General features: G+C 37.2%; 1 protein-coding gene across 1 annotated transcript in view; it reads right to left on the reverse strand.

The window, feature by feature from the left end:
* The window catches only part of hspg2 (heparan sulfate proteoglycan 2), a 115,357-nt gene that overhangs the window by 9,212 nt on the left and 90,400 nt on the right, over positions 1 to 15,745 (reverse strand). The window contains exons 54-76 of the mRNA XM_059527948.1: positions 15,570 to 15,647; positions 11,518 to 11,653; positions 11,292 to 11,443; positions 11,043 to 11,172; positions 9,930 to 10,073; positions 9,705 to 9,839; positions 9,403 to 9,584; positions 9,119 to 9,314; positions 8,853 to 9,032; positions 7,498 to 7,758; positions 7,217 to 7,379; positions 4,361 to 4,458; positions 4,011 to 4,277; positions 3,780 to 3,892; positions 3,503 to 3,650; positions 3,012 to 3,128; positions 2,616 to 2,633; positions 1,350 to 1,434; positions 1,088 to 1,232; positions 866 to 968; positions 652 to 761; positions 256 to 364; positions 65 to 163 (exon numbers count right to left, since the gene is read on the reverse strand). Coding sequence (XP_059383931.1) covers positions 65 to 163; positions 256 to 364; positions 652 to 761; positions 866 to 968; positions 1,088 to 1,232; positions 1,350 to 1,434; positions 2,616 to 2,633; positions 3,012 to 3,128; positions 3,503 to 3,650; positions 3,780 to 3,892; positions 4,011 to 4,277; positions 4,361 to 4,458; positions 7,217 to 7,379; positions 7,498 to 7,758; positions 8,853 to 9,032; positions 9,119 to 9,314; positions 9,403 to 9,584; positions 9,705 to 9,839; positions 9,930 to 10,073; positions 11,043 to 11,172; positions 11,292 to 11,443; positions 11,518 to 11,653; positions 15,570 to 15,647 — 3,169 coding nt within the window. The remainder of the gene's footprint in view (positions 1 to 64; positions 164 to 255; positions 365 to 651; positions 762 to 865; positions 969 to 1,087; positions 1,233 to 1,349; positions 1,435 to 2,615; positions 2,634 to 3,011; positions 3,129 to 3,502; positions 3,651 to 3,779; positions 3,893 to 4,010; positions 4,278 to 4,360; positions 4,459 to 7,216; positions 7,380 to 7,497; positions 7,759 to 8,852; positions 9,033 to 9,118; positions 9,315 to 9,402; positions 9,585 to 9,704; positions 9,840 to 9,929; positions 10,074 to 11,042; positions 11,173 to 11,291; positions 11,444 to 11,517; positions 11,654 to 15,569; positions 15,648 to 15,745) is intronic.

Below are 15,745 nucleotides of genomic sequence, written 5' to 3' on the forward strand. Positions count from 1 at the left end.
AAGAACCACTTTTGACCTTAAAACAGTTAGAAAATTTAAAATATGACTGCATATTGAGCTTTACCATCCATGCATTTGGTTCCAGACTTGCCCAAGTGACAGCGGCAATCGTAGCCCAAACCATTGGGTCGGTTAATACAGGTGGCATCTGGCCCACAGGCCTCTGTTACAGTCATAGGCAAAAAGAATAATGAACAAAGAAGTAAATCAAGCATGTTGTTTACAAAACCGGATCCTGATTTTATAAATGCTGACCTGTGTGACAGTGCAAGGACGAGTGATGCTGACAGTTGCTCCCTGTGAATCCTCTTGGGCAACTGCATTTGTAGAGACTGGCAGCAGAGTCCTCACATGCGCCACCATTCTGAAACACACACATTTCTTTAGCTTATCGATTTTCACAGGCCAAACACAAAAAATGCATTCACTGGTCCAAAAAAGATAGAGGCACAAAGTATTTGAGAAAAAAAAAATGTCAATTTAAGATCACTGAGGTAGTTGAAAAGTGCCATGAAAAGTCTTGCTAGTCAATCCTAGATGCTACTTAATTTGATACTTTTTTTCTTAAGCAATGAAATTTACCTATAATTCACCTTTTTGGGGTTACTGTACAGTTTAATTAAAAGAACAATTTTGTTTGTAAATGATTACCTGACATGGGCGATCCTTGCAAGTGGGACAATTCGAAACTCCGGTTGAACTTTTATCAATGTCCTTGAAAATGACCTCTTCACCTTGAATAATCAGCTGCTTGATACAGCCTTGAAGAAAGACCAAAACTCAGTGTAAGAATGCAAGTATAATGCTACAACTGACACTCTCCAACAAAATTCACATAACATGATGGTGACATGACATTTCTCACCGACAAACCCTGTCTTGAGGCCTGCAGTTTTAGCGAGCATGCTGTAGTTTGGATAACCGCCCACAAAAAGATCCTCATTCAGATCCAGACCCTTGAATTTTCCCTGCTCGGACACAGAATGTTATACTACATTTGTTTAATCGCCCCTATACTACCATTTAACATGGTCTATTAATAAGAAAGCATAATAAATCATCAAATTATGGAGAGAGGAATATGCACCTGTGAGGTTCCATTTATAGGAGCTTCTCCATCCACAACAAGAGAGCCCTGAGTCTCGTTCCTATACAGCTTCACTGTGTGAAACTCGCCTAGTTTAATGGGAGTAGGGTAACGAATGGTTGCCATACCAGAGCCGACATCAAACCTGTGGAAGGAAAATACGCACATTTGGAACATCACATTAAAAAGCCAAAGTTAAATCTCATTTCAGATATGAAATTTTGTATCCTTAAGATTGCTTTGATATTGAAGATTAATGTACCTGAATTCAGGACGGCCCCCAACCAATCCAAAAGATAAGAAGTCAGCACCGGTGGTCTTCTTTTGTCCATTATATAGAATCATACCTGGACAAAAAGGGAAAGTCAGTCTGATTCCAGCATTCAGCCTAGTTAACCAAAAAGCTCGCCTATACAGAAAGCCATTTCCTTTCTGTTTTAGCTGAAGGTAAAGCATCATGCTGAGGGAAAAGCTGCTGCCATGTTCAGCATTTCACAATGCCAACGCAAGCCACATGCATGGGCACATGCCATGAGTCTTCGCGTTCTCCATCACATGGGCATAATGACTATCAGATGGGGTAGTACAGACCAGTGGCCCTCAACTGATGGATTGCGACTCAAAAAATGTGTTGGATTACCACTTTGTCCAATATAAGATCCTGAAGCAAAATTTTTAAGAAGCACTGGTACAGAACATACCCTCTGAGTTATTAGTCACTCTAACCAAGTTGCCAAAAATTCAAGTTTTATTTGTAAAGATGCACAATATATTGTTACCATATGGGTTTTCAGCAGATATTAACAATTGTAAATGTATTGGCAGGGCTGCAAGATTTGGGTGGGGGTAAAGAATTGCATTAAAACATTATTATTATTATTATTTTATTTTTTTTAAACGTGATTGCTATTTTAAAAAAAGTCCTGGTTTGCTGTGCTTGTTTGTACAAATCTGCACAATTTGACCAAAATTTTGTGCTGGCTATAAAATAACATTTTTTTTATTTATTGAGTTATTATTATCACTAAATAAAATATTAATACATATAAAAATACTACATAAAATAAGAAATGTTACTATGGGAATATTTCACTGTAAAATAAAAAAAAATTGTATGAGAAAAATAATATATGTGTACTTTACATTAAACTTAAATTGCAGTACTAATATAACATTTATGGCTGTAACAAACTATTAAAGCTTCTCTTTAAAATTACTGATTTTTTTTTATTTAGAATTTTTATTTGGAAAGAAACCATCAATTATGCACACATACTGTATAACTGTCACTACCAGGTGTAAAAGCTTCAGTCGGTTCATGATAACATTCCTGTATCATGCTGCAACCAACTCAACATGAAGCAGAAATGCTTTGATGAACAGTATAATCTATAGTCATGCCTGCATATGTTCACAAGGACCCTTCTAAGGGGCCAGTGAGAGATGCTGAGCTGCACTGTTGCATGGCATTAAAACATCTTGCAGCATGTGCTCTCTCTGGCACTCTCAGGCAAACAAGCAGACTCACCCGAATACAAAATGAGCCCTTCATACCAAAGAGATGTGAAAGAGGGCAAAGAACAAAAAGATTAATTGAGTTTACATACAATAAAGAAACGTATATATATTAAAACATAACTGTACAAGGACTGAACATTTTAGAAACTGTGAGTGCTTTACTTAGTTTAGGCAATACTGCAAATAAATTTTTGTAGCTAAAATGGCTTTCTTATTTATGAGGGAAAACAATTAGACATTTTGAAGAATCTTCGATTTAATAAACGACAGTCACTACAGAGAACAAAGTGAAGTTTCTTTCTCTAAATGATAAACCTTTTTTTTAGTAATGACAAACTTTTAAACTAAGTCATATTTAGAACTGATTTGGTGCAGAGAAGCATCTGGAAGATTTGAGGGTCCTTACCATCAACATTATCCGGTCTGAAGGTTATTTTGATGCTGAATGCATGGTAGGCGTTTCTGATAGTGTGGAGTGTGAGGTAAGAGAGTGGCTCCTGGGTAAAATAGGGCATCACTCTCTCTGGAAGACCATATGAACATGAATGTTAGAGAGACAAGTAGAACATCTCAGAAACTCTTCAGAGTAACAAACAGCTCATGAAAAACACGTCTTGGTGGTGGTAGCATAATAGTTAAGGATGTTTCCATATCTCCACACTGTAAGAGATCCAAAAGGCAACATTTCTTAAGTCACTTTGGATAAAAATATCTACTTAATGACATTTAACCAGATCCCATGGAGATGTTAAAGCAGAACTATACTTTGTCTAAACATCCAGATGGAATCAGTGCTCTCATCACAAAGCCACAATTACAGACAAGCAGCATTGTGACTAAAGACTTACTCTGGAAAAAAATATGTAACTACAGACGGAACGGACTTGCAATACAGACCATGAACAAGGAGTCTGGTGAAGGCCTCGACTTTTCCTTGCTTGTTAGCAGCTGTACACACGTACGTTCCTGCATCTGTGTGTGTGACACCAGGGACTGTCAGGACATGGCCATCCTGTCTGCACTTAGGGGGCAACTCATTCTCCACCTGAAAGAAGAGCACACATGGGCTTAACAATCTCTTTTTAAAGTGAACAGAACCATACTTGGTACTCTTAGTACTTTTGGTGTTTTGAATTACAGTAGGGCAAATTTAGCCAGGAAATGTAAAGGTTACCTTTGACCATGTGATGGTTGGGACTGGATATCCAGATGCAATGCAAGGCAAGACCGCATCAGAGCCAACAGTTACATCCTTTGACTCAGGCTGTGCAGAAATCTGAGGCAAGGCTACAAAGTGCATTGGATTCAGGACTCAGCTTGCCGTTTTAAAGGTGTCACATACTCCAAATAAAAACCACTGGCAAAAGAAGCATCATAAACATCCTGGATATAATAACGTACTCACACTGGATATTAAGGACCACCTGGTTATACTCCGAGCCAACATTATTAGTGGCTGTGCAGCGGTACTGTCCTGAATCTGATTCGACCACATGATCAATCCTCAGGATGTTCCCCTTTATTTCCACATGATCAGGGAGAGAGCCTCCCACTTTACTCCAGCGCACCGTGGGCTCAGGATCCCCGATCGCATGGCACTCAAACTCCACTGAGCTGCCCACCATCACCGTCTGTACTGATGTGCGCACATTGATCATCACTTTGGGCAGAGCTGTGAAGACAAAGAGCACAAAGTCATTGGTTTTCAAGTTTAGTAAACTAAGATTTGGAAACATATTGGATATCATAACGGACCTTGAATGGTGAGTTTGCCACTGTCCTGAGCCTGTCCAAACAGACTTGTAGCTCTGCACGTGTAGATTCCCTCATTGCTTTGTTCAAGGTTCTCAATTCTGCACAAATATTAGAAATAAATGACACAAGACAATTCAAAACATCAGGGTATTTAATTGCAAATAATATTACATATCCCAAAGAGAATATTATTTAACAACATTAACAAAGCAGGAGAAACAGATAAACACATTAAAAACTGCACACAAAATAATTTAACAAGGTCATAATTCTGTCATAATCAGATAATCTGATTACAATTTACTGTAGTTTTTTATTTTTTTATTTTAATGATTAAAAAACTAATTTTGTGCACTACCCTGTTAAAAAACTGATATTAAAAAATCAATAAATATAAAAAAAATAGTTTTCCTTAAATTAGAAATATTTTTTCACTTTTTACACAATTTGTAGTGTTAACGGCACTCTTATCAGGGTATCTTCCATCCATTCCAAATACATTTTCAATTAAAAAACAGAAAACGAAAAGACTCAAGGGGATTCAAGTGAAAGAACGTGATGAATTCAATAACGAGAAATGGAAAAATGGCTAGTTTATTCGTTACTCCATTTAGTTTAACAAACAGAAAATGAGTTTTGGCTCGATTTCTCATTTTGTCGTTTGGGGTTTACAAATCGGTTTATGGCTTCAATATTTCATTTGCACTTGTGGGCGGCGCTGAAACACTGCTTTCATCTGGTCGAATCGCTCCGCCTTCAGCTTTCATTCTTTCAGGCAGAATAAGAGTCAGTACGATAATGTCTGAAACCACCCTCATTGTTAATTAGCAAAATATTTGAAACAGATATTAATAAATAATTGTGAAAATTAATATAGTTAAATTTATGAAATAAATTAGTAATATTAGTTTTATTACATACTAAATTGATTGATGTTTCTCTTCTTAGTATTCTTTTTTGGCCTTGAGAAAGCCAACATATATTTGAACATTATTATTTTTTATTATGAGAGTAATTGACACCCACTAAAACTTTAATGTTTCACCAAATTCAGCTCAGATCTTCAGACTCGTCTGACTCGCGTTGCTGTATAACTGGTCAGACTTTTTCCTTCTCAAAAAATCCTAGTGACTTCAGTTATCTGAGCAATGAAGGTCTTACACTTAATGTCCACTAGAGGGGGAGACAGGATTTCAGTTTACATAAGTTTAAATGACAAATAAATACATGCATTTCGCGTGTACTGCCATGAATATGCCATATCTGTGTAACACCTTAGCTCAATGATAGCTGTATAATATAAAACAACATTAACTACTGCAGCTGGTGCCAAATAAAAATGATTATGTTTTGGAAAACTGCAAGTCAAATGTACTTGCACAAGTGACTTGCTGTTACATAATACATAATAATTTTTATTTGGCATCAGCCGCAGTTAATGTTGACAGCTAGTAGGAGTGTGGTGCAGGTCTGTTTTGACCAATGGACGGAGACCTCAAGGCAGTGGCTTAAATGCTGATCTGAAGATTTTGTCTTTATAGATTACGTTTTACATTGTACTTACTGACGTACACCTCTGCATGCAGACACCCAACTGTACAAATTCATTTATAGATTTAAAACCCAGTCCCGAACCTGGAGAACCATGTTCTGCAGAGTTTAGCTCCAACACACTTGCTTGGACATTGCTACTGATCCTGAAGACTGGGTATTTTACTTTATTCTGGGTAGCTTAACTTTGCAGGATACTGGCCCTCCAGGAGCAGGACGGAGAGCCCTGACATTAGCTCTTTACATTCAGTGCATGTGATTTATCAACACCTAGTACATCTTAAAATATACAGCTCATGAAAAATAAAAGTTCCAGATGGACAAACATTAAATGCATAAACCAGTGTGAATAAAAAATATCTTAAATTAAATTTGGAGGTTTCAAGCCAAAAACTAATTTTCCGTTTGTTAAACTAAACGGAATAACGAATAAACGAGCCATTTTTCCATTTCTCGTTATTGAATTCATGTTCTCTCAATAGAATCCTCTTGAGTCTTTTCATTTTCTGCTTTTTAATTGAAAACGGATTTGGAATGGATGGAAGATACCCTGATAAATCTTGACCATTCAATTAAATTCCATTACTGTAAGTTTGTGGGAAAAAAATTATCAAACATATTTTTAATTCAGGTTATGTGTGTGTTTTTTTTTTTTTTTTACAGAAATTAACACTTTTAATTTAGCAAGTACATATTAATTGATTGAAAGGTAACAGTAAAGAATTGCTACTAACAAAATTCTATTTAGAAATAAATGCTGTTCTTGTAAACTTTGAAATGTATCAGTTTCCGCAAACATATTAACCATCACAACTGTTTTCAAGATAACAATAAGAAATGTTTATTGAGAAGCAAATCAGAGTATTATGATTTCTGATGGATCACGTGACACTGAAGACTGGAATAATTGCTGTTTTGCCATCACAGGAAAAAAATGCATTTTGAAATATGCGAAATAGACAAATGGTATTTTAAACTGTAATCTTATTTTTGATTAAATAAATGCAGCCAGGGTGAGCATAAGAGACTTCTTTCAAAAACATTTTGAAATAATACAACAAATAAAAAAAACTAATATTTTGAATAATATTGCAATTTTATTAATTCATACAAACCAACATTTGGTGGCGAACTAGTCAACCCCGCCTTAATCATATAGATCTGGAAACTGGTTACCCGCTCTGGTGTTTTTAAATCTGATACATTTAGCTTAATTATATTAATTATTTATTTATACCTTCATGGTTTTTAAGGTGCTTTATAAATAAATAAAGGATTGATTGTTTGATATTAGATGAAACTCACCTGAGCACTCCGTCTTTAATGTGATGATTTGGCGGAAGAGCTCCCCCCTCCTTCAGCCATTCAATCTCAATGTGAGACCCTCCTTTAGCAGCACAAGTAAACTCCACAGCGCTGCCCAGAGCCTTCACTTCTACCTGTGGGGACACTTTCACTGACAGGGGTGCTGCAGGACACAGAGGTCAGAGGTCAAGCTAAATGCTAGTTATAATTCTTCTGATGATCACTTTGTGAGTTTGAAGGAATGTATGATGCATGCATTAAAGTGAACTGTCAGTACTCACATCGGACAGAGACTCTGGCCAGCGCTTCACTCTTGCCAACCTTGTTGCTGGCCACACACTTGTATGTCCCAGCATCGCTCTCCTTGGCCAGGTTGATCTGGAGGTCTTCTCCTTGCTGCTGAGCAGTAGGAGGCAAGCTGCCATTGACCTTAGTCCACTCAAAACGCATGGGCGGGGTGCCATGGGCCAGGCACTGCAGGCGGATTACTTCACCCTCTCGAACAGACACGTCATCGGGCAAGGAAGTGGCATAGGGTGGGGCTGCTCCAACCAAAGAAATGTCAGTTACAGGATGTTGGAAAATTACCATGGGCTTATTTTAGAGAGCTTTACAAAAACAGGAAAATATGCTTCACACTTCTTGGAGGAATTCATACAAAAGCTACAATGTGAAAATGTAAAAAATATAGGGGTGCACGATAAATATCGCTAAAGCTGATTATTTAATCAGCTGTAAATTCCATCAGATGCGTGTTTTCACATAGGGCAGTACCCCTGTAAAAAAAAATTATAAATTATGCATAATTACATGCAAGTAACCCTAAGCCAAACCATAATCCTAACCCTAACCATATAGTATATGTATGTTTATTTAATTAATATTACTCAGTCTAAAACTTTTTTGGTGGAAAAGGACTAATTAAGGACACCTTAAAACTTTTTTTTCTTACTCTGTTGATTTTCTTGTTTCAAGCTTAATTTAACTAAATTTTGTGAGGTTTATGTTTAAAACGAGAAAAAATTGTACTAAAGGAGTAAGATAATAAATTCAATTACAAGATACATTAATTAAATGTATATTATCTAAAATGTATTAATACTTTATTAAATGTAGAAAATAGGTACAATTATCATATATTCTCGATTTATTTAGAACAAGAAAAGAAAACTGAATAAGAAAATCATTTTTGCAATGGACATGAAAATATGTAGAATATAAACTAGTAGATAAATTAATTTGATAGTAATGATCTAAAATGCATTAATATCTTATGACATTCTGAACATCTAACACGTTTTAAGAATACTTAGATTTGTTTTCTTGCAAACAAAAACAATTTTTGATTTTTTTTTTGCAATGTATGCATGTATAATAATTTTCTAATAAATATCTAGATGTCAGACACGATTGTTCAAAAAGTATGTATGATAAATGTATTTCAAAATATATTCTCTAATGTCATAATATTGTAAACAATTTTGCTTCAAGTACATTTATTGGATTTGGGTGACATTTTTTCTGGAAAACAAAGTTAAATACAATTTTAAAAAAACTATCTTTGAAGTGTAAAATGAACATGAATCAGATAGACAAGGAATAAAAACAATCATCTCTAAGAACAAGTTAAGCTCACTGTCTACTTCCAGCATGATGGTGACTTCACTGGTGCCCATGTGGTTAGTGGCATTGCAGACATATTGACCAGAGTCCTGACGGCCCACATTTGGTAAGACCAGGCTGTTGTCAACAATCTTGTGTCTCCAAGGCAGAGAAGACCTTTCTTTAGACCACGTGATGGTGGGCTTTGGGAAACCTTTAGGTAAGATAAAAAAAAGCTTTAATAGAAGTCTGCTTTCATTTTCAACTATTGTATTTTAACAGTCATAAGATTGCACCTACCATGGGCGTCGCAATGAAGTGTTGCGGTTGATCCCTCTACCACGACTATCATAGGCTCACGTACGCTGGCACGGGGGACAGTGGGCACCTGAGACGCTCCTTCAACAAACACCTCTACTCGAGTTTCAGTTGTGCCCTGGTTGTTCTGTGCAGTGCACACATACGTGCCACTGTCTTCCGGCCGTGCAACTAAGATCTGAACATAGAATCAAACACACTTTGATTAACATATAGATGCAAACGATTGTGAAATCAACAACGGCTCGACTTCAACAGCCCATAACCTGCATGATAGCACTGGAATCGACGGGAACGGGGCTGCTCAGAATCGTTTTGCGGTTGTTGTCTAGTCTGTGCCATCTGACAGAGGGTCTTGGCTCTCCAGCGGCCTGGCATTCGAGATTGATGGGATCGCCAACCCTGATTCGCAGCGGTCCTGCAGGGGTCACTACAGCCTTAGGAGATTCTAAGTATGAAATCAGACAAAAATATAAGAATAGACTTATAAAATGGAGCAAGAAAAATGTCCAAAAAAACTGAAACCAAAAATAGTGTTTTATTAATGTTTGTTTCTGAACTGGTTTACCTCTCACGATGAGTGAAGCTATGCTGTGGGTCATTCCGAACAGGTTGCTGGCCACACAACGATAAGCGCCCTTGTTTTTGGCTTGGGCATTGGTAATAGTCAGGAGTGAATTGTCAAGACCAATCTTCACGTTATCTACAGAACAAATGAAAAGAAGCAAAATCATTTCTATTCAGGCATCATATTAATTGATGACTGACATGAAAGTGAATTGCAGCAGTGTACCTGGCAGAGGCAGGTTGTTGGTGGGTTTCCACTCTAAGCGCACCGGCTGGGCTCCGCTGTGGACCCTGCACCTGAAGCTCGCAGACTCGCCCTGCTTCACTGCAGCACTGTGTGGCTCAATGGAGATAATGGGGCTCTGGAGACCTACTCCACATTTAAGCCACAAAATATAGTAGGCACATATTGAGTAAACCCATTAAACAGGACTTTACAGGCTAAAAATGTGCCATTGAAAGTGGCAAAAATATTCCACACATTTAAAATGTGGAGGACAAATCTGCCTATGTTGTGCAGTCTTCACATTTTTATCTAGTGCTTCTCTAGATAAAGTATATAGTGAATAGTGTATATATATAAATAGTGTATATATACAGTATATAAGTATATAAAGAATAGTGAATTCTTCTTGTCATATTAATTCTGTATTTGCCATCACAGTCATTTTTAATCTTTTTTAGCTCTAAAATGTTGCAAATTTAAATGTATGACGACCACATGAGAAACAATTACTGTCCCAAAAGGGCTTAAGGTGAAAGAAAAACTCCCAAAAACAAAAAAGAGAGCTGTATAATTGAACGTTTCAATGATTCAGATAAAGGGGTCATCAGATGCTACATGCACTCTTACAAGCTGTTTGAACTGAAATGTGTGTTGGCAGTGTGTGTACACAACCACCCTATAATGATAAAGATCCACCCAGTGGTTGGAAGAGAGGGGCGGGGTGAACAGAGCTAATTAGCATTTAAAGCAACATGCAATAAAACAGCTTGTTGTAGACGGAGCTGTTTTTGACAGGGTAAAAACTGTTGTTTTACATTACCATTAAGAAATTTTAACCAGACTGTTACAGACTTTTCATTAAGACCCTAAAGGATCATATCAACTGGAAAATGGAAAATGGGCATCTGATGACCCATTTAAGTATTTGACATAAAATGGACACCATTATGGAAAAAAAATCATCAAATATGAAATATCATCAAATGAATTCTTGGGACACAGCAAGAGATAAAGGGCTGAGATGATGAAAAACCAAAATATGAAGATAGATTAAATTTGGTTAATGATCTGCAAGATGAACTTTTCTGTTTCTCATCAATCTAAGGGACTTACGGGACGAGCTGGACAACACAGACACAGATACAGAAGCCTGACGGGGGAATGGGCCGTCCTCCACCTGACAGATATATTCTCCAGTGTCATCTGCAGAGGCCTGCAGGATCCGCAGCTGAGCTCCTAAAACCTTGAGTCAAATGCACATGAAAGGACACATATAGTTCATATATTTAACAATCAGCTCAAAGATCTGTCATACATACTTCATGTAATTCAAATATGCCTCATAGTGGACTGAGATAAAACCTGATGATTGGATGACAGCAGGCCGCTTGCCCTGCTCCATTTGACAGATGCTGGAGAGGTTCCTGGGACGATGCAGTTAAGATCCAGAGTCTCTCCCTCCATTACAGAAGCAATAGAAGGCTGGATGGTGACTCCAGAGGGGATGATTTCTCCTGATCACCATGACAGAATAAAATTACTATTATATCCTAAAAATACTAGTATAAAATGAATGGATTTGCCTCACCTCTTTTTACAAAGACCTCAATATGAGCTTCTGAGGAACCAACAGTGTTAGTTCCAACACAGAGATATGTGCCTGCATCAGACAACCTGATATTGGGTACGAGGAGAGTGCCGATGTCAGTGCGCTCCATGCGGGCCTGAGGAAGATATGGATGTACAATATGGATATTTGAGGTACATTTTTAGTTATTTTATATGGAATCTAAGCTCTGTTCAGACTACATGATTTTTTTGTTGATTACGACAGTCACTGTGTGAAAGATTATGCGGTTCATGATTCATCTAGTCGTGTCGCGAACAAGAAATATGTCAAACTATACGTTGCAACCCTTCCATTCATCGCATGCCGTCATTGCAACAACATGCGTGCTGTCATCAATAGCACGAGAAAAGACAGAAGATGGTATGAGCGTAATCAAACAATGGCTTGAAAACAGCATGTTTTGCCCTGTCTCGTCATCAGAAAAAAACAAAAAAGATCTGGACGGCATGAATTAAAAGGATTGTATGGACTGTCATAGAGAACTGAGGTAGAATAGTTTTTATTTAACCTTTTTTCATTGTGTCGCGGTAGTCCCTTATCATAAATGAAGGAGTATTGTTGCCGTAGCTCCACGAATATTTACCTTCATTGTAAAATTATACCTAGCAAGACCGATACCATTGTCTCCCTTTCGTTTTGGCATGTCTGAAAGCTTGCACAAAGGCGCTTATGTGCTCCTATTGGCCAGTGTCACAGATGGTCCCCACGACACCCTACGTCAAGCAGATTGTGGCAAAAATCGTGTAGTCTGAACATGGCTTAAGATATTATTGCTGCGAAAATTTTCTTTAAATCTGCTTTAAAAAATGAACATTGTGAAAAATGCTAAATAAATAAATTGGCTTGACTTTTTGTGAACATCAAGTAAGTTTGGTCAATAGGAACAGAATAAACATAACAGCATTAATAATAGTAGACAATTTAATACTCAGTACTTACCTTGACAAAACTTAGTTTAAATGAAACAATTTAAATACATTGATATGCAGCAATACCGGCAAATAAATTAAGTAAAAACTGTTTAGCATAGTTTAGTCATTTATGAAGAGATTTTTGTTATGAGGCTATCACCGTGTCTTAACCAAGAATAGTGTGATGTGATGCAATGAAATTGTTCGTAAACACAGCCAATCAGAACAATTCACTCACTTTCTCGCACCTGCAATGCACTGTAGCTTAAAGAGTGCAAAACACATACCAATAATTTAGCATGTTTATTATGTTGTTGTTTTTTTACGGAAATTGTCATATCTACTATATTCTTGACTTTATTATCGCCCTAGCCATTTATCTATATTGGATAATAAATCAGAGGTCAAACAAATTCACAGAAAATTGCTTTATTACTGCACTTCTGTGTTGCAAAATTGTGGGTAATATTAAATTCTACACTTCAACAAACAGGCTACGTTTCATCCTACAGGGCTCGTACCTAGGACCTAATGCCTAAGAAGGGTGTAGCCTCCACAATCAAGTGAAAGCTTTGAAGTGATGAGGGGTATGGGGACCAAAAAAAAACAAACTATTCCTCGGAATCTTGCCTAAATCAACCTAGACAAAGCATGATGGGAGAGAAGCCTCAATTAGTTTGAAGTGCCCTTTGAAGTGACCAACACTAACATTTGAAAACCCTTCAATATGGTTTTCACTCCAAAGTGCTCTCTGGGGGCAGATTTATACCGTTTGGAATCTCCTCTTCCTCGTTTGATGATTAATATACATGAGGAGCATAACGAATGTTACTTGTATCGAAAAAGTAGGAGCTCAACATGGCAGACATAACCCAAATGCCTCACAAAATGCAAAGGCAGTGTTTGTGGTGGTTAAAGACTTACAGGTACACTTTTAGACTTAAGACTTTTTGTGTTGTATCTGGTTAAGACACGGTGTAATTATTTATGTCTTATAACAGATTGTTATTTGTCATTGGTGTTACATTTATGGTGCTACAGGTCTATATATTAGCAGATGATTAATCTGCAATTACTTGTAATTGATTAATGGCATTGGGGACAGTGATTATTTCACGCGACGAAACATATAGTGACAGTGGACAGTTAAAGCAGCTAGTGGCTATACAACAAAACATCTAAATCCTACATCTAGAGACATCCCAGCCTGTAAATCAACCTTCAAATGAAAACATATTTAGAATATCTTAGTTTTGATGATGCAAATACATGAATGTGATTAGCACAATTATGTTGTCAATTTTTCAACGTGTATGCAAAGGATTTCTAAAACTGAAAGTTACATCTTTAGTGTACTCGCTGCTAAAGAAAACACGACTGTATTCATAAGGGAGGGGTGATATTTTTTATCCAGGAGTAAAGCTGCTTAACTATGATCTAGTGAAGCGTGGCGGCAGTAGAGCCTGGATGGGGCAGGCTTGGTTGAATGAGTGTCTGAAACCATTCACAAATTTTCAAAGCGGCCCGTTTGCTAGAGCACACAGAATTTCTGCATGGCCGCACGGCAAACAAGAGCACACCCTGGGAAAAGCTGACACAATGCAGCGGTGCTCTCAGGCAGAACAAACCAGTCTACAAAGACACAAGGTATGCAAGACACCAAAGCCCTCCAGCAGCATGGGACAAGTAGTCCATGTCTCATATCTTGAATAACCCAAATCTAGCAGTGCAAAACATGTACAGTGGGTTTCAAAAGAAATGGGTCCACTGCTTCTGTTTGGCTTTCTATTTTGCCATTTTTCAAATTTAAATACATTTATATCAGCATAACAATTTTAGACCAAATTTCAATTGTAAAATGCAAATTAATTTCCGTATTTGGTTTGTACAGCCTTTGCTTTAAAGAAATAGTTTACCCAAAAATGAAAATTTACTGAAAATGTACTTACCTGAAACAGGTTTGTTAAAATTTAGCATTACATCACTTGCTCACAAATGGATTATCTGCAGTGAATGTGTTTCGACATTAAAGGATCCATAGGTGAACAGGTAATGTAATGCTATATTTCTCCAGATCTGTTCTGATAAAGAAACAAAACTCATCTACATCTAACAAGTCCTGAGAGTGAGTAAATTCTCAGCAAATTAAAATTTTTGGGGTAAACAATCTAGAATTTTGCACCACACTGTACATACTTGCTTGCCTTTTCCACACTTTTCATTTGAAAACACATATTTTTCTCTCCGTTTTGGCCTTCAATCCACACTGAGATGGTATTTTTAGTCAAGGAAAACTGAGCTTTTTGTTAAATTTGAAAACACCATTTCGCGTTGTAGTGTTGACTGTGAAAACTGATTTTTTTATGACGATGACGCAATTTTTGTCATGTGATGCATATTATACCAATAGATATCCATGTTTATACTGGTATTGTGCATGTTATATGCTATGCACTTTCACACTATTGCTATAGATGTGTTACTTTGTACACTCTTCGTATCACAGTCCTGCAAAGGTGAAAGCAAATTTACTTGCAATTGCTATTTGCGGCAAAACATAAGGGAAGTCACGTTTTAGATCAGACATACAATTGTGAGTGTGTGACCTGGACGCGTCAATGAATGGTGGGTTCTTTTCGTAAATAAAATAATCCTGTCAGAAGAACTGCATAAAAACGTATCATGTCTGTTCCATGTGTATCATCTGCAGTGAGCTTATTTGAGGCTTTGCGCATGCGCAGAAAGCGAATGTAACTTTTTTTGATGTTTCAGTGTGGAGGAGACAAAGTTTGCAAAACACTTGAAAACGCTAGTGTAGACGGAGAGCATTTCAAATGCATTCGGATTAATGTAGACATAGCCTCTGATAATTGAAACCAGCACACCTGTTTACCGGTGCAAACTTGAACCGAGCAAACAAATTATTGTTTGTACTCACATAAGTAATCTACAATGCTTTATTTGCCTAAAAATCTAATGGATGTCACGTGAATGATTAAATGAATCATGCATTTAGTTCACATAGATTTTGGTGAGGGTGAGTGAAGCGAGACAGGTGGGATGGGACGCGTGAGACAGACATCAGACAGATGGACAGACCTGTAGCTCCTCAATACGTCTCTGTAACACATCGAGACTGTTGCTTTTAAACTGATGGAAACCGTGAGAAGGAATTGCCTGAACAAACACCAAGACACGGGATGAAACAGAAAGAAAAACTCAAAGGAGGCAAAAACAAGGGAAAATATGGCCAATGGCACAACCCTGATTGAGTA

This window comes from Carassius carassius, chromosome 37, assembly GCF_963082965.1.
Source record: "Carassius carassius chromosome 37, fCarCar2.1, whole genome shotgun sequence".
NCBI lineage: Eukaryota > Metazoa > Chordata > Actinopteri > Cypriniformes > Cyprinidae > Carassius > Carassius carassius.